Source organism: Ptychodera flava, chromosome 12 (assembly GCF_041260155.1).
Source record: "Ptychodera flava strain L36383 chromosome 12, AS_Pfla_20210202, whole genome shotgun sequence".
Classification (NCBI taxonomy): domain Eukaryota; kingdom Metazoa; phylum Hemichordata; class Enteropneusta; family Ptychoderidae; genus Ptychodera; species Ptychodera flava.
The window spans coordinates 13285292-13312198 of NC_091939.1; the positions used below are offsets into that span (position 1 = coordinate 13285292).

The window sequence follows — 26907 nt, forward strand, 5'->3', positions numbered from 1 at the left end:
TGAAACGCAAAGTTTGAAAGTGTATATCCCCGAAATCCGTAAGAAATGCTTAAACACATGCCCTCCATTTGATTTTCATCTGAATATACATGTATGATTGTCCTGAAAACACTTTCTGTCGTTAGCATTGGATAGTTTGCAGTAATCCATGGTTCAGATACATTCTCATTTCCACAGAGTTGGCTATCGAGGAATCGTATAACTAGTTTACTATTAAGTTCTGGCATTTTTCCTGTACACCGCATCCAAGCTGTCTCTTTTGGAGTCCAAGTGAAGTCGGAGTCAGCAAATTTTGGCTTACTCTGCGATGACTGTAAAATATTAGTAAATCTTTAAAATCAAATACCACAATCAACGTCTGAGCCCAACATATGCAACGCTACTGCAACATGATGTTGACAGACGTAATATTCCTTTGTTCACACATGTGAAAGTATAGGGACGCGATATCGCAGTTTTTGATCTAACATCACGACGTCCACATTAATGCCAAATCAGTTGTTTTCTTTTGGTTCGTCAATCATCTGGAATCAAGGGCTTGGAATTTGCTAAAGATTAAACGTGTGCATGTTCAAGGTAACTGAATTATTCGTTGTCCTGAATAGTGCGTTTGCCAGGGAACCTCAGTAAATATGCAGTATGTCGGACGTCGTTGAAAGTACATTATGCAGTAGCCTACAGTACAAGTGATATCAATATTATTGCTGACGTCAAATGTGGGTAATCCCTTCGGCATTGTCTAGCTTTCTTTATTGTCTCTGTCATGGTTCAGCAACACACAACTTCGTTCAGACAATTAGAGCTTCACGCTGTCTGTGTTAAACAATGCATACACATACATGCAGATTCACAGGACGTGCAGACAGACAGGTGGGACCACAGGTTATCGTAACGTTGCTTGGATAGTCGTTCGAGGCGGGCGGCCGCAGGTCGCCGTTCACTTTGAAAAAATAGATCTATTTTTTCAAAGTGAACGGCGACCTGCGGCCGCCCGCCTCGAACGACTATCCAAGCAACGTTACGATAACCCGTGGGTGGGACCTGGTCGAGTCTGTAACTTGCATGACATATATTATGTGAATTTAGCCTTAGGGTGCTAGGCGCCCTCAACGATCATTCATAAGCTATTGTTTTGTTTTATCTTTAGTGTTTCGTGGCACACACTCATTGCATTTATTCTGTGCATCTTGCGGAACGACTATGACTTCTTATGATTTACAAAGGGATAATGGAGCCCACACATTTGAATCGGTGACTTTACTTGAAACAGAAATATGAGAGTACTTGTCAATGAAACAAACGAGAATCAGCAAATTGTTCTGACCTTGAACAGGTGTCCACGGAGAGGTATGCATGGGTTTATGGCAAAGATTGTTTTTCTCGCTTGTCAGTGATTCAGCGACAGCGTCCTTTTTGAAAAGTTTTGTGACTTTTTCGAAACTTTTCACTGCTGTCAACTGCACGGGGATAAAAAGTCGGTGGAAAATGTTCTTGCTTTTTATGTAAACCCCTCCCAGTCGTGAGTTTAGTGGTGTTTCGATCACTGCAGTTTGTGTTATGTCAGAAAAGTACAGCGCCTTGCACTACTCTTACAACTATGCTGAAATGCCTTGTTTTACTTGTTAACAAGGCGCGTGTGTATAGACGTCCAATTGTTGTTGAAAATCTTGACCATTAAACTGGAAACAATAACATTGTATGCGGTTCAGTGCGTGTTGTGTTAGCAAGACAAATACTTTGTGTTCGAGAGTTATTCAGAAAGAGATTTCGGAAAATATGCTCGTTTTCTAGAACAAAATTAATGGAATTGTGTTAAAAGTTACGGCCTCTATCTACGAGAAGAACCTAAAATTTGGAATTCCTTGTTAGCCGCCAATCGTAAACATCAAGATAATTGGTGACCAATGGCACCAGCTAAATATCGCCAGCTTAGACCGTCATTTGCCAGAACGGCAACATGTTCATAAGTTCTTGCCCACTGCCGACAAATGCATTGTGGGTAGCATGACAGTATAATCAGACAGGGCAGCAGTTCCCACAGGTCTGTACTCACTTCGTTATATTAGCATATATATATGCTATACAGACACTGATTGTGAAATCTCATCAAGATATCACCTTTGCAAACACTGTCGTGATTAAAGGGATGGATATTTACATATTGGCGAGATAAAGTTTACATGTAGGCTTTGCACTGAGAAAATAATTATAACAGTGTCCTCCCGTTTCTTCTAAAAAGTCAATACGTGTACGCATACAAATTCTTCTTTGTGCAAATAAAATTGACGCACTTGTAAAGCAAAAAAATACATGTTTAATGTCCCTTTCCCCTGGTATGACGTGCCTCAAATCCGCTGACAACCCCTGGTCTCTTCTGTTCAAACCATGGCTCAGAATAGCCGATTATACAACTGTCGAAAATCGCGATAAACAACTGACTATCGTACAGAGAATAGAAGGTGAAGAAGACAGTTGAGTTCTCCGCCGTGTGTTCACACCTAACACCGTACAAGTTTGTAGATCACATCCCTTCTGAATTGCAATACGGTATGCTATTATCACCTGTTACTCTGTGTGTTTGAAAAGTTATTGAACATTGCTGGTTTGCTTCGATAGTGCAATAGGGAACTCAAATGTTAGATGCGGCCTGGCATGTAATCGCCGTGTGCGACGAGAACGGCTACGTGGGAACAGTCCGACCACACAGGTATGTGTCTTAACGGGTACCCACGGAGATAAATCCCGCGTTATTGTGCTGTACACAAGCGTTGATCAGTCTGTACAGAACAGGGGAGAATTTTCATTATGAGCTGTCAATAAACAATGGATTTGGCCCGTAGCTGTGCCGTCAAAACGGAGATTTTATAACGGGACCTGATACGTGTAAATCTGTCGCCGATGGACAGTATTGTGACAAGCCGGTAACAATCACAAAGAGAACCGTATTGGTTTCATACGAGCATTTTACTTTTTGCGGAGATCGCAATGCCTGTTTACGTCTCAAGCGAGTGGCCGCAGTCCTTTGCCGGTTCGGCGTCCATCATTTTAGCACCGAGTGGACCGTCCAACGGAGCTAGGAGTGGAATTTACCGTCCGTTTCCGCGCCGACCTCCCCGACCGAACACAGCGCCATGTTCCCTACCAAGGTACACGGACCCCTCCAGCTCGTTCACCGATACACCGGTGCATCACAATCCAATGTCTCCTAGGCGGATCCAGTCTGCGAGAACACGGACAATCGATGTTTCTCTAAATCTGCCGGTGGCAAAAATGAAATACAGGGTAAAAAGCGCTCCCCTGGTGAGTTACAGAAGAAGAGAACTTGTCGGACAGAGAGAGTTAATTGTACCACTGACGGAATCTTTGATCAGGGACCCTCGTCCATTCATGGAGTTTCTGGAAACATATCGCGTGTGTGGGAATCTACCCAAACCAAAGTTTACCACGAAGAAAAGCGTACGTACTAAATATTTCTTTTAATTTCCAATATTTTGGTTGCATTTCCCTTGCATTTCCCTTCCAAAATTGTATTTCTGTACCAGGTGTGAATGTTGTTATAAAGCTCAGTATGCCAAGCGCTTTGGTACGAAATAGTTGAGATTGTTCATTTAGCCAATGAAATTCTCCGTGTCCATCAGAGGTGGTCATGACAGTGACCGCATTCATACTTACATAATTGGCTTGTCAATTCATCGTTTCCCCCCAATAAAACTATGTGCAGGCACATTTAGACTTATTCAGGTAATTTAACGATTGCGTTATGGGGGGAACGAATGAATATACACGACTGATCATTCATCTCACAAAGATACTTTCTAGGAGATGAGGGAACAGATGAGTGTGCTATGCATTGTTTCAGAGGGAAAAAAGAAGAATAGGATTATTGCCCCCACCCCCACCCCCGCCATTTTCGAAAGACATTGTCCGCGCACAGGAGCTGTAAAACTGGACTTTGCGGCAAGCATCTCCGGTGAACGAACGATACCGAGAGGAATACGGGATTTGCCGAATTCCTCTGCATTATTCTATACATTTATGTATATCCAACGCTAGGTCGCAATGTCCTTATTTTAGTTTCACCTCTCTAGTTTTTACGTACACGATATAGTATTCTTAAATATTTAGTTAGGTATACTAAATATTTAAGAATACTATATCGTGTCAGACGCGATCACCAAGCTAGGCATATGGTATGATCTGTGTAGCGACCGTAAACCATCAGGTTGGTGACACCCGGCAAATTTAGATATAAACACTGTCACTGATCAACTTACGATGTTCTGCAAAGATTTGTACATCAAGAATTACTTCCTCATTTTGGAACACACCGACTGAAAATGCCCACACTTCGTGTTTGTCGTACTTCTCATGCCATCGAACCATACGTGGCTTGCAGCATGCCTGGACACCGTATTAGAACCACAGCGTTTATGAGCTACTACCGCCGAACTTTTGAGTTCTTCCTGCCGGTAGTACAACCTCCTGACAGATATCATTTTAATGAACAAACGTAACTTTTAATAAAACATTAAATGCAAATGGTGCAATGTAATATAATGTCAGTGCATGAACAGAATTTTCAAAATTTTCGTTGTCTGCCATTCAAAGCAGAGGTTGCACACCTGTTGATTCTTATTCAAACATCATTTACATATGTCAGAGAGAATGCCGTACGTTAGTCATGGAGCCCGTCATAGAAACAACCTTTCCATTCTGTAAAATCTCACTATCCTCGATGGTGTACGTATAAGAAGACAGTTATTTCTTGGTAGGAATCACGTACAGGCATAGATGAGTATGTTGCAGGTAATAATAGCAACTTACACCCATCCGAGGGCGCTGTTCAACGTTGACGACCCAACTGGAGACTGTGACCTTGAAGGCTGGCGACTTCGCCTGCTGTTGTGTTCAAACGATAATGTATGGACTTAAACAAACTCGGCATCAACGATTGACGTCATGGCATTTTATGCTACCTTACTATTTGTCACAACTCAATCTTTTCAAAGAATATTGATAGCACCATGGTCGGTCATCAGGCGACTAATTCTTTAACCAGAATGTGACCCGAGAATATGTTTAATGATCCGAAAGTTGTGTCATCAGTTTCCAACCTGTTGTCAAGGAGATGGAAACGGTAAAGTAGTTGACACTGCATCCAAATTTAATTTTTTCTGTCTACAGGTACTGGTCACAAACACGTTTCTTTGACTTATAAATTTACAAGCAATAATTGTTACACGTGTATTTAAACACTGCCCCCAGTTCCACAAAACCGTTTTGTGGAGGGACCGTGTTTTAACCATAGACTCCAGGAAAAGATCAAACGCTTCTCTTGGGTCTAAAGTTTAACATTACATTTCGAAAACTTTTAATATTATGGAGTTATTGTCGGCCTAAAGATGCTCCCTTAAGAAATAGTCCTCGAGTTCTTGTACGCTTTAATGTTGCTGATACGCCCACACACTACATACTGGATAAACACCAAAACAATCACTTAAGAATGTTATGGACGGCCACTTTTACTCAAATATACTAAATATAAACGATCAAGTACATGTATAAAACAACTCCCTAAAACGCATAGACATGGTCCAAATCAGCAAGCAGTGATATTACTTATACATGTCCTTCAGTTAGCACATTTACACGAACAAACCTGATTTTGAAAATAAAATTATGAAAATAAAGCATAAAATTTGCAGCTATTGGGGCTTTAATAGGCTTGTAACATTTTCCACCAATTTCTCCGTCCCCGTGGGACGATCGTGTCTTAGGTTGATGGAATAGCCGATGTACGTGTCCCCCGACACTCACCCCTATAGTAGCACACTCGAGAAATTCGGCGAAGTACTCTTGATTATTCATGTTAATGTACTTGATTTTACTAAATTGGATACAAATGGATTTGTGCGCAGGAAATTTGATTTTGGAATTTCACCAAAATGTTGATTCTCTATACATGGTATGATGAAACTATAAATAATTTTTTTCCAATTGAAAATAGGTAAATCTGTGTATTTATATACTCTTGATTATTCACATTAATGTACTTAATTAGACTTGGGTGACAAACGGATAGTGTGTGTAAGAAATTGGATTTTTGAATTTCACCGAAATGTTGATTCTCTATACATGGCATGATGAAACTGTGAAATTTTTTTTCCAATAAAAAAGTCGGTAAAGCTGTGTATATATGTGTGCTTATTCATATTAATGTATTGATTATATTATTGATTTTGAAATTTCACCGAAATACATGGAAGCTATTCTACTAGAAAACTGTGATCAACATTTGGCCAATATAAAACAAAACTAACAATATCTGTGCATTTATAGACATTTGATAATTGATATACACTTTGCCATCTGTCCCATATGTTTTTGTGTCTTGTTTTTCATCAGTTTGAACTGTTCAAGGTGTTTAATGCAGGATACCACTGCACTGCTTGTGAAGCTTGTAATGCATACAAAAAGTCACACTAATTCATATGAATCTATGGCTCAGACTACAAAAAAGTAGTTGATACACAGAATTCAGAGTAAATAGCATTTAAAGTTACAGCTAATAGAGCATTTAACTCAACAGAAACAGTGCTCAGGACTTGTATTATTTGGCAATTAAAAAGGATGATTTGTACTCAAAGCTGTTATGATTTGTCCAGCTACCCACTCTTCTTACCACAAAAATTCTGATTGCATGAAAGAGAGACAACTCCATACTTTGTTATACCCAGTAACTTTTGCAGTTTAATATTGGAATTTTCAGGGTTTGAAAGCCCACCTTTTTGTTCTATTCCAACATTTTGAAATTCATAGTGTATAGGTTGTCATAACAACTATGATTATTAGTTTTTTTCTCTGGTCTTGGTCTGCTTTTACCCATGGACTCGTCTTAGCTTGTTGAGAGGGTACTGGTAATCTTCAATTGACTACACGAGATGTTCAGAGTTCGTTGGTACTACATGTACTTTTATTTCTCGGAAGACAAGCTTTGGTTGTTCTGTCCTCCTGCCCTGTCTGTTCTATTTTTCTCGCTTGTCCTTTGAATTCCCTTTCCCGTATTATTTTAGAATGGGATTTTAAACGTTATCTTTAAGGCTTGACTTTGATCATACGATAGAGATGAATTAAAGATAAAATTATACGTCCAATCGTAAACATAAATACAGGTCTCGATCTTAAATTTATATGTCACAATTAATATACAAATGTCACTGAGACACGCTGCAAAATTGAATCCATTACGTGAAATTCTCACTTTCATTGTTGACTACCTTCATCATTCTTAATATAATTCCAATATATACTTGTTTTCTTCAAAACTTCGTAAACATCCTCGTAATTTGTAATTTGTGTCTTTTTGCATTTGTCGCAAATATTTTTTATTTATAATTGAGCTCTTGTTATTATTATTAATAATTTTGCTGGTGCCTATGACCACCTAGTGCATAAACCTACAAACAAACCATCTTCGTAACACAACAACCAGTTGATTAATATCACACTGTGTGGTATATTAGGTACTGATATAGTGTTTATTGCAATTGTTTATTATGGAATTTTTGTTCAGACTCACAGTCACCTAACTTTAAGTATGCTTGTTGTACTTATACAAGCAACAGAAACACCGCATTGTAAATGTAACAGATGATTTTTCATACTTAGGGGAGAACCATTTGATTTCGGGGGGGGGGGTATGGAGGAAGTGGGTATGGGAGCAAATTTTTTTTTCCTGTCAGAGTGACAGCAATTTTTTTTTCTACTGTCAGACCTGCATCAATTTTTTTTTCCCAAATGGAGTAGCAGTGCAATTTTTTTTTATTGGTCATCAAGTTTGTAATGCGTTGTATATAAGGGAGTCGTCATTATGGACCTGAAACTCCGAAATTTCGAGTGCCCCCCCCTCGCCAAACATGATGAATTTGAGTAACCTCCCTCTCTAACTCTGAAATTTTGACTGATCCCCCCACTTAGAAAAGTTAAATACCAATACATGTAATTGTAAAATTTACAAAATACAGCAACAGTAAAGACCTTTCAAATTCTGATGTACCCTGCTAGACTATCATCAGTTATCTCATAATGGTTCGAAAAAGGTGAACCCATCAAAATGAAATTCAAAGTCACAATAAAATAAAGATATAAAAGCTCACGCAGTATCTAACCATATAGTATATTGTTTAATTTGGATCGGTATTATGACAGGGTTTTCACTAGGATATCTGACCGGGCAGAATTTGAAAGTACAGGGCGAGAACACGCGAGAGGCTTAGGGGGAAAGTGTCACAGGGGCTTTCCCCTATCTTGCATGGAAATTTTTAAGATATTGATGTCTGCAATGGTGCAGTCTGGTGCAATCTGAGAGGTGTTTTTTTAATTTGTTTACTAAGTGAAACTGTTAGAATACCCCAAGGGGGAGAGCACGAGAGGGGGATTCCTCCTCTCGTATTGCAAATTTTGAGAAATTGATGTGTTTAATGGTGCAATCTGAGAGGAGTTTCAGTTTATTTTGCACTCGGTAAAACTGTTTGAAAATGACATTGAACACTGATATTTTTACATTTTTTGCACGATCAGTGTTTGAGTCACAATATTCAACAACCAAACAATGACAATACAATTTGTGAAAAACAGTTCTGTTTGCCAAAGACTGAAGACAAATGAACATACAGGAACGGAAAATCTGTGACCTTCTTGTGTCATTTCTCCAGCTGCCAGCTTCTAATGAAAAGCCGGAATATGGTATGTTAAAACTGTCAAAATGGTCATTGAACTGAGTTAAATTAAAACATGTTTCTGTGAGTCGGATAATAAAGGATGAATTCACAACAGTTCAGTTTTGTCCTAGATCCTGTGAAAATTTTGAGAAATTGATGTGCGCCACGGTGCAGTGTAGTGCAATCCGAGAGGTATTTTCAATTTGTCTTTTACCAGTAAAACTGTTAGAAGACCCAAGGGGGAGAGCACGAGAGGGGGTGCCCCCCTCTCGCATTGAAAATTTTTAGAAATGGATGCGTGCAATAGTGCAATCTGAGATGTTTCAATTTATTTCGCACAAAAAAATTGAGTAACCCCCGCCCCTTCTTCCTCTCCACATTTTGAAGTTTTCAACTTTTTTAGTGACCCCCCTCCTCCCTCACATTCCTCCGAATACATGGCGAGACACCGGTGAATCGATAGTGCTTTGACCCTGTCATGTGATCTCAGTCCCCGGTAAACCAGTTTGTTGATTGAGTGATTCGTCTTAACGGTGTCTTAACACTAGTTTATTGACTCCTGTCTTGTGTTTTAAATTTTCACAATTTACAGAAGTCAAATAGTCCCCTTTAGATAGTGCCTATGCCATTGAGATATTGCAACAGAAATCCTGAAATATGATTTCTTGGGTCAGAAAAGGGAAGGAAAACATTGAGTGTACTGAGGTTTAAAGTAGACCTATGTAGTGCATGCTTATATCATAAGTGCTGGGCAAAAAACAAGAATTGCTTGTGGTAAAAACATTTGCGCCGCCTATGGCGGCGCGCCGGCAAAGAATACATGAAAATAAGGTTTCCAAATTTTGCTAATTTCTGGTGCATTGTGACAATTTTTTTTTTCACTTCCGTCTATTATGACAATTTTTTTTTCTCAGGCCATGACAGAATCCATTTTTTTTTCCTTCTATCTCACCTGGTGACATTTTTTTTTTCTCAAAATCCTCCATAACCCCCCTCCAGAAATCAAATGGTTCTCCCCTTATGGCCCATAAACCGATGGGAAAGTTTAAGTTTATGCGATTGATCTATGTTGTTTTTAGTGTCTGTTTGTTTTTCTGGCTGGCTGGTACGTTTTTCAAAAATCAAAGGACGGCAAACAGAGAAATTTCTTTACACGGTTTTAATTTCAAAAACTCGCACGTACAGCGGCCTTGATAGTCGCATTTTTATTTTGATGAAATCGTTTTTGCGTTTGTGTCCCAGATTTGAAACTAGAGAAAGGTGTACATATATAGTTTTTGTATCTATATGATAAGCTTATAAGCTTATATGCAGCAAAAAGTTGTCAAACTATGTTTACATGTGGACTAATGCTACGTTCAGACAGTCGAAGATTAGTTAGGCTTATTTATCAAATTCAGATTGTTCAGATTGACGCAAAGTCGTCAACCTGAACAGGGTGAAAAGCTCGCATACTTACTAGATTAACAGGGGGAAAGGAAATACTACGGACGAAAGGTTACGCTATCGGTATAAAAATTAGATGTCGTCCCATGGAAAAGGAAACCCTTAGACCCAATAATTTGAGATTTGGATCAATTAAGCCTAGAGTTGAACATGACTTTGTGCATCCAACGAAAAAATGTTTTGAGGCTTAAAATTTCAGTAATGAGACACGGCTTATGAGTGGGAGCTGAGGCAAAACTTGGTTTTTGTTCGACATTTAACCACATATATTATCCCTAGGTCTACAGGTAGTGAAGTACTTTCGTTGTGCGGACACATTTCGACGCGAGACAAACTTTGATCCAGGTGCTTCATACGAACATCTGCCTTTCTTTATTCCAAATTACTATCAACAAATTTACAGGTCGTAAAGTTTTAGATTGTGGTCACAGATGTTGTTCCGGCGACTTTTACGACGTTTTAGCAGCTCGCCAATGTTGGCATGCTGATATGAAGAGCATTTGTAGGTTTTACTGTAATTAAACTACACTTCGCTTCATTTTCGCTGCAGCGACATTTTTATTGACTAAGCTTATTCCATTTCAGTTCCTGACAAGATGAGCTTGTCTGTTTCCAGGACAATTTCGCTCTACGGCCATGGTGATTGCTGGGGCTTATAGCGGCGAAGCAGTGATGGCAAAAATCCTCTCGCCCAACCAGCACCAACAATTTATCGCCGGGGAAAGTGGTGGGCTACAGAACCAAGGCGACAAAATACCTGCATCCATTGCACGCTGTATGCATTGGCTGCCGTCCCAGCGCAGCGGTATTTCGGAAACACCTTTTATTCATTATTCTCTGGTTTCCATTACATCTCTATAACATGGAGCCAATAAAATGCTCTCCTTAATAATTTTAAGCAATAACAATAACAAGAAAGATTTTAACACAACAAGTTCCCACCCTATCATATCGATCCCACCCATAGCAACCAGACGTTGCAATAGCTTGTTTGCTGGGGGCATTCATCACTAAGCACCTCATTTAAATATTAAAATAGCCACGTGACCCGTCACAGTTCAGCGTCTGTGCGGACGATTCTACCTGATCCACGAGTAGGTTTGTTTATCGGAAAATAACCCATCTTTACCGTGGTTCAACTCGACCATGTAGGGACCACAGGAAATACACCAGGAACATGGAAGTCCGTCCTAATTTTGATGACACCACTCCGACCACAAGCCGTGGAATTCATTCTTTATAAGGTATGTTTATCACAGTTTGTGCTAACTGTAAAACGAGCCAGTTTTAATGTGGGTAATGTGGGAAGTCGCCATGATTACACACATCGATCGGAAATTCCGGTTGAAATACTCGGCAAAAAGTTCATTTGTCGGCCTGTTTAAACAGAACCTACACGATCATCGTATAATATTCTAGAGTATCGGCGTTCCTGTGTACTCTATTCTTTTGAAAATTTAGCTCCTACACCAATGAACGCGTTGACCGTGAATTTCAACATGTCACTGTGGCATGATCTGTCAGCTGGCCCGATTTTGGACCAAGGGCATCCGGTCGCGACCGCGCCTTCTTGGCGGGTCGATCCATGACATACATGTATCAACATTTTGCTTGTGATTGTGAAGTTTTAACCTCAGTCCCTGTGTTTGAAGATACCTAGTACGCTAATATGCTAACATTGATTGTTTGCTAGTGGTAGAAATATTTTTGTTTGAAATTTGGTGACAGAGGAAAAATCAAATATTTGGTATAAACAACCTTTGAATGAGTCTAAATACCAGGAAAACAGTCATGTCAAAAAATATCGACTTTTTGGACAATTTTTCTAAATGGCTCTACCAAACTTCAACTGTTAAGGAGTTCAAACTTTTGATAAAGAGAGAATTGATGACATCAATTTTGACTGGGTTATCAATTACAATGTATTATATATCATTTGGCTATCGTCATTGGTTTTGTCACACACTTACATAGACACTAAAAATTTTTAGGTTCTATGGTCCGATTGTCTTCAGTTTCTGATACATATTTTCTGGGAACTAAATCACGTTTATGGTATGTTTAATCTGAGACAAAATTCCCTTTATTTTTTTTTATAGAAAAATCATGTACCTAGATATGAACAACTGATATGCCTATGATTTCATCAATAGTTTTTTGTTTGCATGTACAATATTAAATACTAGCATAGACCATAGAAAAGACGCTAGGGTCTATGGTACCAGTAGCCTTAATTAGAGGATAAGATCCCATAGAATAATTTCTCATCAATTGTCCATTATTGATACTCTTCGTAGAATAGGATTGTTACAAAACAAACAAGCTTTGATAAAAATCTGGTTGTCACCAAATGATGATGTGTTGGTCTAAATGCTCTTTTTTTCACCTGATAAAACATTCCAAATTTTCTGACTTGGTTGCAAAACACATTTTGTGACTTTGGATTTCACCTTTTCGGACAAAAAGCCTTTTTGTGCCAATAAAGGGGATTCAAATTGAGTAGCCTGACTGTTTGAACTACGCTATAGAAATGCTTTTTATGAAGTGGTTGACTCTCAAAACAGGTGGTTAGCCTCGTTGCTACTCTTTTTGAGTACCTTCCCCAGTAACGTTGCCCCTTTTTTGTGCTTTGGTATGTACTGGACTGTTCACAACAAAAGATGTAGTTGTGATTGTAGTGGGCTCTGTCAAGAACTCCCAGGAGTATAGGTACATGTTTGGTAAGAAAACAGCTGTCCCAGAGAATTCAATGTACCATAATCACTGCATAAATATAAACTGTTTGAATCAAAAATGTGTGTTCTTTTTTTATTTTGTCTGCAGGGAGTATATTTGTATAGACAACAATGTTGGATCCCACTCTGCCATGGCTGGCAGTGGGCTACAGAAAGTTCAAGAAGGATAATTTTTACCGTAGACGCTATGAAAAGACTGACTATAGCGCTGACTATGAAGATGGGAGCATTCAGGATGGCTTGCGGGTGTCGACCCCGGTCTCTCACCAGAGACACCGCGTGCAAAGTGCCACACTGTACCGCCACTTTGATACTATGCATTCAAGAGAAAAGGACAGGCCGAAAAGCGCACAGTCGCTGCAAAACTACCGCGGTAGTCAGCGTTACACAAGGCCCCAGAGTGCACAATCACAGCGACACCATCAAAGCAATGGAAGGTGCACCCCAAGTGAACAAACCTCCCAGGCCGGACACCGGAGAAGGGTGAAAAGCGCTGGCCATCCCACACGAAGAAACATTATAGACTTAAAGAAAAGTTTCACTCTCGTTGAACGATTGTATCATGAGGAAAAGTTAACACACCTCAATGAACACGAAGAACAGATTGTTGAGAAATGTCATTATTGCCCCGTTGATTGTCGTCCTCCGTCCAGTAGCACAAACAGGCCAACGTCCTCAACGGGTCTCGTAGCCGCTAGACTGCCAACACACTTTGATCGAATCATTTACTGGACTCGCCCTCGTACAGCACCAGGAACGGTAGGCCAAGCTTATCACGTTTTTTGTCTGTGGAATAAATTCAAAAGTACACATATGAAAAGTGTATCTCTTTTATACAGGTGTCATATAATACTATACATACCACTGGTCATGAGGTATGTGAGAGCTGACTTCTTTCAGGTCGGCATAACTATTAGGCCATCTTAGTATCATGGAAAGCCGCCCTGCTTTGTCACTCAGTAAATAGGAACACATGGAGATTTGAACCTCCTTGGTTTATTGTCATAAATACCAAGACAAGTGGAATGAGGTGTAAAGTATGTCAGCAAATACAAAGACCACTCATAAGTTATACGGACAGTGACCACAACAGTGTGACACTGTCGTTAGGGCTTCGCTATGTTCAGCCTGGGTATCATAATATTGGGTGTAACCATACAGCCAACCCCCGTGTTTGATCTTTGACTCCATTGTCTTGAAATATATAAGTGAATTGCAATGGATACTGGGGCGTGTATGTAGTTTACAATGCAAGTCAGAAGACTTGAGCATTTGTGTGTAAAAATGTATCTTTGTTGGTCGTGCGACAAATGTGTGGTTTTCTGAACAAGTGCCACGGCCTGTGTCGTGTAAATAATACATTCTTATCATGTGTGTACACTTGGCAGAACATTTTAAATGAGCTTTGCATTTCTTTCATGGACACAGCACTTACAGTGACTGCTCGTCACCAGTATACTAACACCCTCTCCAATGCCAACCAAAATGTTATGATTTCAGTAAACATAAAATCATGAATTTAATTAGATGACAGACTAACACAAGTGGAAAACCTTGTTGATCTTGCACATTTTCAATCAGACTTACATGGGCTAGTTTTCACAATTTCCATTCCTTCTTTACATCGTATATTCAACATACCAATATTTCATTGACAACAGCGTTGAGGAATAGTTTTTCCCCCACAGTTTGTTTCATAGTGTTGAGGTAAAACTCTTGGGGCATGTGGTACATGTAGAAAAATCTTTCTTGGTATTACACATCCAATATAAAAATTATTGAAAAACTGAAACATCAAAACTCTTAGTGAATTGGTGAAAATTTACTTGTTTTAATGTTGTTAATTTGCTTGTAAGACCTTTGCAATACATATGAATTACTGCCTGCTCAGAATCTCAAATGAAATTCTCAACAAAATTGGACAACGTTAAAAGTGACTGGCATTGGACAGAGAGAGATCACTTCTTAAAGAGGCAAGTCATTTACAGTAAATTGACCAACTTTATAAAAATTTCAGTGGAAAACAAAGGGCTAACACCATGTAACTACCAAATGTCAACAAGGACAGATCTAAGAACCAGGGATTGAGGACTGCCCCTTTAACCCTTTGAGTGCTGCAATTTTTCCCATCAAAATTTTAGTGCAACATTATACCAAATTTTATGAATTTTTCTGTGATTATTTTTTGATATTTTTTGATTAAATGGAAATCACATTTCCTTGGCTACAGTTCTTTATCAAAATTTTGGCAGAATTCTGAAAAAAATTGACTGAGATATATTCTGTTAAGGCAACAAAAAATTGATTTTGGTGCTCAAAGGGTTAATGTACACTCACAATTATCAAGATGGTATCTTTGATTAATTTAATGACTTTAGTTGTGAAAGACAAGAAAGGTCTGTTATTTTTGTGATTATTTTAATTGATTTGGTAACCATAACAAACGAGTCTCATTTTCAGCAAACACCACATGGAAAAGTGCCCAGAATTTGCCATTGTTTTTGAGCTGATATATCTGTTGCACTATTGTTTACATATCAAATATCACCAAGCAAGTCTGCAGTTCCTTTGATTATTCCTGATTTTTAACCTGTTCACCCCTAATTCCCTGTAAACAGGTCCACAATCACCAATTGATAACAATGGGTTTGGGCTAAACCATGGTGGTGAAAGGGTTAAACCATTTTCTGCAGGAGTATGCCCCTCTTTATGTACAATAAGATAAATAATCCAGTAAAAGTTTAATAATGAAATATTGTCTTTTAGTCTGCCTTTCAAAATTCATGGCACAGATAGTCATTTAAACATAAAAATAATTCTTTGGTGGTGCATCTGATTCTTAACCTGTTTTTGTTTTTGTCTCTCAACAGAGGAAGGAGTTCCTACAGCTACCAAGGCACAATTTTGTAAGTATTCTCGTATTTTGTTGTCACCAAATACTTCAAATAGTTCAATCTGTGCTGTTATATGATTATGTACGATTCAATAATTGATTTCCAATTAGCCTTAATTACCTGACATATATTCATTATCAGTAATTTAATTGGCCTGGACTCTTAACTACTAGTAATCAATTGCTAATTTACTAAATTGGAAGTACAGGTCAATGCACCAAGCCACCCTTTGTACACATATTTTCTCTCAGATTACAAATGCATATTTGATTTACCAATTTGACTTCCTGAAATTTAAGGGAACCAAAATTCTTTACTTTGTTTAACGTACTGAAAAAATAATTAATTCCTACCATGCATATTAAATTTGTCACATAACTTCATAGCGTATTCATAATGTATGTACTCATAGGTTAAAAATACATTTTGGGTATGTTAGACAATTATCTCGGTGCATTTCGACATATGAGTAACTTACAAGTAACATTTGTGAACATGTGTCAACGAGCGCATAACATACCTACAACCTATGGCCCGCATGTGCGGAATGTATGAGCCATACGTTGGCATGTGTTGAAAAGTTTTGTGCATGCACAAAAGTTTTCAACGACCTCGCCGTACTACAATGTATGCAAGCGTGCTTCAGCATACTCTCAACTTATACAAACTTGCCAATAATGTATTCGATGTAAGCCAAGCATATTCACCAAATTTTTCATACATTGGCATACGCTGGCCAAATCGTCAAAGTGTGACTAGGCCATAACATAATAACAACAATTGCTAAAGCATATACCCAAGTAGCCTAGAATCCTATTCGTCTGCTTGCCTCCGTACCTCCGACCCACTCCCAGTTGGAGGTACGGAGGCAAGCGGACGGATAGGATTCTAGGCTAATAGCCAAGTAAAGAAACTTGTAATTTCCATATGTAGATCCTGCTTCCAGTTGTTGATGCTTGCAGAAATTCTTCGAAATGAGCCACTCTCTTTCAAGAAATGCATTATTTAAGCTGTTGTGACTGCATACACAACTGGAGGGCCATGAATAATGAATAAGGGGCTTAGAATTTCTGGTTTCAGGCCATCAGCTCTTGGACTACCACTGTCATAATTCTGCTCACCCAGTGTATTCAGTGGGTTGACTGTCACTGAGAACACAGCCGTCAGTCTTGTCTTTCGTCCAAACTCTAACTTTCATCTGCTAAAGGGTTTCTTTAGGATACCATATGTCTTAACAGTGAAAAGTGAAAAGAAGGAAATACAGTGTTTTTGGATTCAGTGTGGGTACAGTGTGCATTATAGATGAGTAATCAATGTACTGAACACATTCAGACATCGACTCTGTCTGGCAGGACTTAAATCTAGGATTCAATCGTGTCCTCAGAGGGGTAGCTCCCTCTCTTTGAATTTGCAGCCCAGCGTCGGGGGCAAGGGATAGACCCCTCTTTAGTTTAGGTCCAATGGCAGGAGGTTTTCTCTGCATGTTGCAACAAGCCTCAAAAATTCTCCCTGGTAAGATCTATTTGTCAAACACCAAGTTGCAAGTCAAGTACTGCTGGCCTGATTTGTCCACTTGATTGATCGGTTCTAATCTATCAAGGGTGAATATTCACTCCCACCTTCTTTGTAGCTTACAGAAGGCACTGACATTCTTTTCCTAATAGCCTACATAGATATTTCTTCCCAGACACTCAAATTGAAAAAAAACAGGTTTTCACCTAAAAGATACCAAAATACATCACATTCTTGGTGTATTAATGTCTTAATGTATTATGAATATTTTTCTGAAAAAAGTATTAAGAAGCATTACTGATGAATGCCATTGATAGTCAAGGTCAGTCTCCAGCAGCTTTGTGTTCTCAGAGCCAAATTGAAACACTACTGATTCAAGATATTCATTATTTTTAACTCAAATTTTACCATGATGTACTGTTATATAGGACAGACCTGAAAAACTTCCTGGAATTTTCAGTTAACTTAAGTAGTTCAGGATTACAAAGGGTACAGCTGCTGACAGAACATGGACACTCTTATTAAACTGGGTCTTTCACCTGAGCAAAATTTATTTCGATGGATTTTTCTGTTGGTCTTGTTAAAATTTTGAAAGAATAACAATTACTCAATATTATAAAGACAGTCACAGTCTACCAGAGAGGATAAGATATCAGTTTGGTTTCTGTCAATCTTGTGAGCGGAGAATATCATGAATGATCACAGGGAGAGAGTCGTCCCAACTGGAGTTGCACAACTTTCTTGTTGATAAACATTGCTCCTTCTGAGAAATTGGTGATGAATATTGAGCAAATATAAAGTAAATTGAGCACTTGATGCCTGTTCATAGTTCACCAATTTTGTCGCTTTCCAATCACTGCAAGACTATGCTAAATAAACTTTGGTTGCATCCCTTTGTTTATATAAAGTGGCTTCACCAGTTTCGGTTCAGCAGGCACTTTAATATCTTAGATATGCACAGGAGCTGTTGGGATACATGTGTGTGCATAGCAACAGACTCATTGTGTGAGTTCCATACACACACCCACAGAGAGGACTGCCCCTTCACTTTAATGTCCAAAAAACTAAACATTAGAACTATGTAGATTGTGACCTTCTAATATAATCGCTACCATGAAGAGTTTTAAGATGCCACTTGTCAAATGTAAACAATCACAATAATTAAAGCGCAGTGGTCGTCGTGCTGCGCATCCTCCTGAGGGGGTCCCCCTCTGTTGTAAACAAATCCAAGAACGCCGCACTTGTTACGGGTTGATTGTAATGTTTGCGATATTGCCGCTTGTTAAAATGGCGGCTGATCTGTCACAAGCATACCAACTATCCAAATGTAACACGCAATAAAAGGTCAATTAATCTAAGTTAAATATCTGCTGAATATTGAACAATGATTGCACGCTGGATTGAGATCACATTTGCTCATGATTTTCTTGAATCAGTTGAATGGGGCTCGGCTACTGTTATCGCTCGAGCCATAGAGCTAGACGTACGCATGTATACGCCAACAGACTATCAACGACCGGGCTCTAGTTTTCAACATCGCTAGCAAGGACGAGAGCTTTCATTTCAAGAGGCCCGACAGGAGTACAAAGACAACAACCCAAACTACAGAAATCTACAGCTCGCAGAGCAATGCCCGCTGCAGCAAGACGCATCTCTGCATCTGTTCCGTTCCGTGGTCTGTATGAACGTCCGTGTCAAACCGGGTATATGGCGCGCTACACTCGGCTGTGGAGAATCCAACTCAACTACAAAGTTTACCCCATTTGGGGGTGCAAACGAGAATTCCGAGTACAGGTATCAAGTCAAGCGAAGGACCTTTCATAGGTCTTCTTGTTATGTGGGGTTATCTCACTTGAAAGAGGATTCAGACCTACCCGGCAATCAGGAGGTACAACAACGAAGTTTGCCCAGCACCGGTAGGCCTACACCAGCTAGCGGTTGGATCACTGCCATGACCGTGCACAGGACGGGGGCACAGGATCTCTTGATACGTCTATGCATGGTGTAGCCGTGCAATTTCCCTGCCAAATGCCGCGAAAACCCGCTCGTTTTGTTTATTGTTTCCTGTCATTTTACTATTTCTTACCACATAATACTAGGAGAAGTAAGACATGGTGATCAACAGTTGGTTGTGGGCCAAGTCGTAGCGGGCCGGTACGTTGTGGGACCGGATTCTCTATATCCGTGTACGTGAACGCGGTGACCGTCTCCCAACAACATCTCACGTGTCCTGCTCTGGCTTGCCGATCATGGTCTTGAGTGTAATTTTTGTGTTAGGCATTGTGCTTGTTGCTGGTCTACATATATAGGCAATGTTGATCATTTTAGGGATGGACCATTAGACCTTGGGAGGGGGGGGGTGGTCACAATGAAATTGTGAAATTTTTTTTTTACTATTGTAAATTTCTGAAATTTTTTTTTTCCAATTGAGATTAGCTGTGCAAATTTTTTTTTTCAGAGTAAATTTTCAGATTTATAATTTTTTTTTAGTTCGTCGCTGTCTGAAGATAAAGACGGCAAACATGTGGTGCCAAGCACCACAAGCGGCCATGCAAGCGGTCACTGGGGGGAGGTCAGGAGAGGGGTGTCCCCCTGCTGCTGTTGGAGCTTTTGAAAAATAGAGATTAAAAATGGTGTTATTTGGTGGCACTTGGGGAGTATTTTTGCGGGGGGAGGTCAGGAGGGGGTGTCCCCCTCCTGCCGTTGGAGCTTTTGAAAAATAGAGATTAAAATGGTGTTATTTGGTGGCACTTGGGGAGTATTTTTGCGGGGGTGGTCAGGAGGGGGTGTCCCCCTCCTGCCGTTGGAGCTTTTGAAAAATAGAGATTAAAATGGTGTTATTTGGTGGCACTTGGGGAGTATTTTTGCGGGGGAGGTCAGGAGGGGGGTGTCCCCCTCCTGCTGTTGGAACTTTTGAAAAATAGAGATAAAAATGGTGTTATTTGGTGGCACTTTGGGAGCATTTTTTTCGGATTACACATCTTCCTCTGAAACATGGTCTTCTTGCTCCTGAGTAGCTTCCTATAGTTTTGAAAATTGACTATTTTGGTTTCCTAGCTTCCCTTTCTACTGCGTGGTGAAATGCCTACATTCACCCCACCAAACATCATGCATATCTCATGATTTACAATTGATTTTGACAAGCTGAGAAGCTAAAATAAGCTAAATAATATAGTTAAATTTGCATATTTGTGTTTTTAGAGCAATTGTTGCCCTTTTTTGATCAAAACATCTATTTCTCTGTAGCAGCATGTCCAAATTGATTGGATGTGTATAGATGTGTTGAAATTTCAATATTTGTCTTTTTAGGGCAATTTATGCCATTCATGGTCAAAAAATCTGTATTCTCTGAAAGGGCTTGTAAAACACAAAATAATAATACATAATGACTTGATATGTTGTTTTATCATTATTGACGTGTTTCTACTTGTTCACCCATTCTTGCATTCATCATTGCAATAAAATGCTGTGAAAAAATGAACTGATGTGGCCTGCATCTGTTTAACTTGATCTTAAAAGGCAAATACAACTTTCTGTCTTGACAACCATACCATAGTTTCAATGTTTTACCTAGTGTACCTGCTTGGTTTGTACGCAGGAAACAAGTAGAAAACAGGCTCTATAATTTCATAATTTTCAAGTGATCAGAATACAAAAGTCCTGAAAGATAAGATAATCACAACTTCCAGTATAAGGGATACAGTCACTCTAAATGTATAAATTAAATTAAAAAATGTGCCGGGAGGATGTACTAAAAAATACAGAAAGTTGCTTTCTGTCGGTAAAATCTAAAAAAAATTCAAAATTTTAAAGACTTTTGCAGATTTTTTTTTTACGCCTTTGTCTTCTTATTTATTTTTTTTTTATTTTGCAAACTAGTGTGAAGATTTTTTTTTTCCTAACTTTCTGCTCTGAAAATTTTTTTTTTCTGTTTTTGACCACCCCCCCTCCCAAGATCTAATGGTCCGTCCCTTAATTATGTATTTTCACTGTACTGTACATAGCATTGTGTACAACCAGCGTGATCGCGCGCGATCAAAGCTTTTTGTTCACTGTGTCTGCGTGCAGTAAACTCAGCGACATAATGTGCTGAGTGTAGTGTCTCAATGTTCGTAGCTCTACACGAGTTTATAGATAGAAATACACCACTGAAGTTCGTTTCCGATCTTAATATTTTACTATTGCATGATGTTGAGTCTTACAAAGGCCTTAACAAAGTGGGGGACTGCTCCCATCTCACTCCTATTGAAGTTGAGAAGACTTATGTTTACAAAAATGTATGTTTATCAACAAAAAAATCACGCACGCGCAGCGCGACGACCACTGCGCTTTAATAATAAAATTAAAAACGATGTAATAATTATGTGACAGTAATTTTACTTTAGCTGACATGAGCATTAGGAATATTTTTTGACATGAGGTGTTCATTAATATTTTAGCATTCACCTGAAAATTATAAATTAAATTTATGAGATCATGTCTTGTGATTAAACAAGCGTCATATATGTAACTCCTGTTCGTATTAGATTTGGTTCTCTTGTTTGTTGTCATTCCAGTCGACTGATATTGTAATTATTCCCTTGAATATCAAATAGAAGACAGAAGTTAGGGCCTACTGTCCTTCCTTGTTTTCTAAACTTGTCCTCTCCAGTGTACTCGAATCAGACCAAAATCTTCACACCATAATGAATGTCCAACAATTGTTAATCGCTGACAAATATTGGGATTGAAATGTTGGACTTGTTCCATTCAAAATTAATCCCTAGAGTTAAGCAATTTGGTCCAATTCCCATTTATCCGATAATTTTCCAATGTGTGTTTATTGACAACCAGTTCTGATAGTTAAATTTAACAATCTGAACGAATATTTCAGCAGACTTGGAATTTCAAACAAGTCCATTCTGCGGTAGAAGTTCTCCGTGTAACATAGAATTGTTGCTAAACATTCGTTGTTACTCTTTTCAATGCTTTGTATCACCTTACTACCTTTCCCTGCAGGTTGGGCTTACCTTCTTTCTATTGAAATTAGTATAGCCCAACCCAAGTCTTATAAATGAAAGATATCAGTGGAGTATAGCCCAACCCATGTCTTATGTGTACAATGGAAGATATCAGCGGCAAGAGACAAATAAGATCAAAGATACGTCTTACAGAGCTCAATCTTTCTTAGCTTAGTGCAAAAATCATGCCAACAGCACTCATTCTTCCAAACAATGGCTTTGAACAAAATCTAATTCATGGTTTTATTTAATATATAAACCAACGTGTGTACCTAAGCAATACTGTACACAGTGAACGTATTTTGCAGTTACTATTAAAGAATTGCTGCCCGAAAGAATACAACCAAACTGGTTTCAATGAAAAAGATTTTTTTCGCCCAAATGCAGAATCAATGTTTTTAAAAGTGCAAATTTCAAATTTTTGAAAGGTGTGTTTACCATTTTATGTTGTACGACAGTGTTTAGTTTTACTTCTGGTTTGAGGGATAGATTTTTATAACCCTGCAGATAAACAAATTTTTATTTTTATTTGTCACTCACGTAAGTATCACCACAAGGAAGGATAGACATACAAGTAAGAAATGAAAAGGAAATCAACACCTTGAAAGTTCCAGCGCTTGTTTCCATAGTACTTCATCCACAATCTCTCTAAGAACATTGTTGGACTTGTTGCATTGGTGATAATTACATGTACCATACAATATGTTTAACCAGTTGATGCCGTTACCCTGGGATATACTTAAAATATTCAAAGTAAAAAACAGACAAGGGAAGATTACAAAGATAATATAGTGAATTCAGTTGAATACTCTGAAATACTTAACTTTTCAATACAACATTGGTTTAACCCTTTCACCACCATGGTTTGGCCCAATCCCATTGTTATCAATGGTGAGTGTGGACCTGTTTACAGGGATGTGGGGTGAACAGGTTAAAGACAGTATACATAAAGAACTGTCATGCAAAAAGATGGATAATATTGGCTCAATTGAAAGTAATGATTGGTCCTATTTATTTGGACGACAAATTAAAAAAAAACCAACAAAAGCCACAGGGAAAGCAGGCAAGGCCCCTGACTGCTTCAATACAAATTAATATCAAAAGGGAGTTGCATGCACCATTCAGAAATCGGAGTGTGGAATTTTTTACAAGGTTCCAGTTACTGCTGAAATCTTGCGAGATATTTTCGTGACATCTTTTAGTTTATATCTCTTTAGCATTATTTTAAGTTGATTGTCTTTGGGAGTTTACATTTGCTAGTATGATAATTTGTGAAAGCGTCTGCAAGAAAAGAGTCATGCAGGTCAGACAACTAGTGAAAAAATTGACTTCAAAAAATCTGCAGATGTTGACAAAAATAATTTGTGATTTCGTATGTACGTGTATGTAATAGCTAAGTAGACAGGAAAAAATCAATTGACAAGCTTTATGAGGGATATCTGAAATTTGCGTCATTGATCCAGCAATTTACAAGAGTCAGAAAATGCTTGATACGTCATAGCAACTGTTGCTATGTGGATTATGTGATTATGTCAATAGGAAACCAGTCAATTTATTGGTTCCCTGTCACTGGCATAGGTCTGCTTGGCTGTAAATCTCATGAATGGGTTGAAATAAATGGGGCAAAGGAACCATCGTGAAGTAGAGCTAAATGCTTGATTGTAACTATTAAAATGGAAAATGATCTGTCAGGTGTTCTTTGCAATGTTAATTCTGCTGAAAATTTTATTCAGTGAACGAATAGTCTATACAAATATAAAGATATTTGCTCCTTTACAGAAAAGTATATCAATCCAATTAAATTGTCAACTGCATACACTGTGTCCATGAAAAACGTTCTGTTTACTTGGCACGGTCTTGCTTTTAACCCTTTTACCAATACAGTTTGGCCCAAACCCTTTGTTAACAATCTTAGTTTTGGATCTGTTTATAGGGAATTGGGGATGAACAGCTTAAATGAGAATTTAAAATTTTTCCTTTTGAAATTAGAATCCTGTATTGTTGTGACACTGTGGATAATCTTACAGTGTATTATTATTGTCCAATGAATTGTGAATATTTGTGAAAATCCATGTGCACTGCCTAACAATATATGTGTAATAGTCGCGCCAGCGGCTTACTGACTACGCATGCGCTTATTCATAATATACTATGCGAGTAACCGGAAGTGTACCCTTCTTTCATGGGCGCCGCCATGTTTTTTTTTTGAGTACTCGTAAATAAACAAAAACGAAACAAATTACTATTATATAACATGCCTTTTATAAATATACCTCTTTTATTAGCCAGTAAATGTTATTATGCACCTTGTCGCTGATACAAAATATCGTTAATATAGATAAAGGGAGAAAACTTTCGTGCATATGAACGGGGGCATACGCAAAGAATGCTGGGATTGAATTATAGAAGAGCGCCCCCTGTGTCAACAATTAGATTCAAAAATTGCCAGTTTTTAGACGGAACGCTATAGCTTTCAGCTTGCAAGTGGAAGGTGGGCAGTGCGGTTACCATTGCAATGATAATGATTGCATAATACGTCCCTTGTTTATCGCAATAGGCTGTTATCATTGTAAAAATTGCCAATTTTTGTCCAAAATTTTTACACGCTACAGAAAATCTATACCTGCCCTGCTGCAGGGTTTGACGTCGTGTACGTACGTGAACTGCTTTCATCAGAGGGAAACTGGGCATACCGGTAGTTGTCATATAAATGTTTATGAAGTAACAATTACAGTTTATCATGAATCAATACAAATAACATTGCCAATCTTTAATAACCCCTGGCGCGACACCAAGGGCTGAGCCCTATATAATATTAATTTTCATGATAAACCAAATTAATATGATTGCGTTCGTGAGACTCAGACATTAGCACAATACTATAATCTTAAACTGTGTACCACATAAATATTTGTCTTTAAGATCTAATTTCTGAAAAATGACTTTGAAAATAATTGAGGTCTGAGAAGAATATTTTTAGTAGCAGCACTGTCAGCCTGCCGTGGGTACTGTATTCATGGCTTCAAATTGCTTTAAATCACAGTTTCTATCAGATTGCACATGAACGCTTCAATTTCGGCGTTGACAGTAAAATATTAAATTTTGCCAATTAAATACTTAAAAGACCAGCACAATACACTGTATGTCTTTTCCGTTGTAATATTGTGTTGATGGACTTCAGTTTGGAACACCCTCACCAGATATATGTTTGACTGAGAAGGAAATCCATATTTTTACTACATATGAGTTATTTTCACAGCAATTTTTTATCATCTTAATTTTTGGAATGATTTTTGAAATGACAGATAAGACGAGGTAGAGTCCCACACTACACAAACTTTGTAAGGAGGATAGACCTCGGTGTAAGAGACAGGACACCATCACCCGTCCGATCCCATCATATAGAACGGCCAACGTCTGCATCTATTCTATCAGTACACTCAGCCAGCACTCAGAAAATCAGCGACCATGGTGAGGTTGACATCGCAATTCAGAGTGATGAAGAATTGGACTGGCAAGAAGGTGGTAAGTGTATAACCCTGAAACCACCAAAGTTTTGTGCAACCTTGTTGTTTTGTATGGCAATGTTGGACCTCTAAAAAAGGAAGGAGGGGTGAAAGGGTTTACATTCATACTCAGATTTCCCCTCATTAAATATATTCATTCCTATTTCACCACATCTATAGTTCCACCCAACCTGTAGAAAACAGGGAATTTACAAAAGTCTGGAGACAAATAGGGTTGAAAATGATGCCTATTTGGTAAGACTGAAGCATACTGGGTCCATGCCAAGCTGTATTACAATTCAACATCATCTTAATGGGTATATTTGTATTTATTCACCATAAAAGGTACCCTCAGACAATTCAATAACTTATTTCTACCACAAGGAGAATGTCCCCCCCCCCCCACAAGTGTTCATCAGATGTGCAGATATTGTCTTAAAATGTACAGACCGGTTTGAAATGTTAAAAAATGCATTATGTTAAAATTTAGCTAGAAGTGTAAATATGCACTCTCTCACTAGTAGTGTTTTTTCAAGTCGATAGACTTGTGAAACTTTGAAACCTGGAGTATACCCTGTGCAGTAATGTCATAACAATACTAGTGAATGACCTTCAGGGGTTATATTTTGCCTTCAATATCCACACTGCCTGTACTTCTCTCCTTCAATAAAGTCCTTTTATTGTATTGCTTTACCGAGTATGATTTAAATATTTAAAATGTTATCTGACATCTGCTACATACATGTACACTTTCCTGGCAGATCTTTGTATGTAGTATTTGAATAGGGCATTTTAAAATAAAATGGTTGACAAGAGAAATGAATGAGTTTGCAGTTCGCTAGATGGCAACAGTTAATCCATTGCTGTGCATGCTTTCAACAAGTGATATTTTCAAAGAATATTCACCAATATTGGTAACAGGTGGAATAGGATTAGGATAACTTGTGGACTATTGTCAATATGAGTTGTATTCTGAATACAGTAAATTCCTTTTATTCAAATGTTTCTGACATGATGCCATTACAATTAGTTTCTTTTGTACAACAAACCCCTATAAATTTGTTATATGGCAAAAACAAAATATGCTCATGAAA

General features: G+C 38.4%; 1 protein-coding gene across 2 annotated transcripts in view; it reads left to right on the forward strand.

Annotated features, from left to right (window-relative positions):
- The first annotated feature begins 2475 nt into the window (after nucleotides 1-2475).
- LOC139145061 (uncharacterized) overlaps nucleotides 2476-26907 on the forward strand; it is a 38240-nt gene continuing 13808 nt past the window's right edge. The window contains exons 1-4 of one of the 2 annotated variants that reach the window (XM_070715994.1): nucleotides 11222-11410; nucleotides 12990-13660; nucleotides 15772-15807; nucleotides 25613-25832. In XM_070715994.1, the coding sequence (XP_070572095.1) occupies nucleotides 13013-13660; nucleotides 15772-15807; nucleotides 25613-25832 (904 nt within the window). In that variant the 5' untranslated portion in view covers nucleotides 11222-11410; nucleotides 12990-13012. Of the gene's footprint in view, nucleotides 3457-11221; nucleotides 11411-12989; nucleotides 13661-15771; nucleotides 15808-25612; nucleotides 25833-26907 lie in introns of those variants that run through there. The other variant, XM_070715995.1, reaches the window with a different exon arrangement.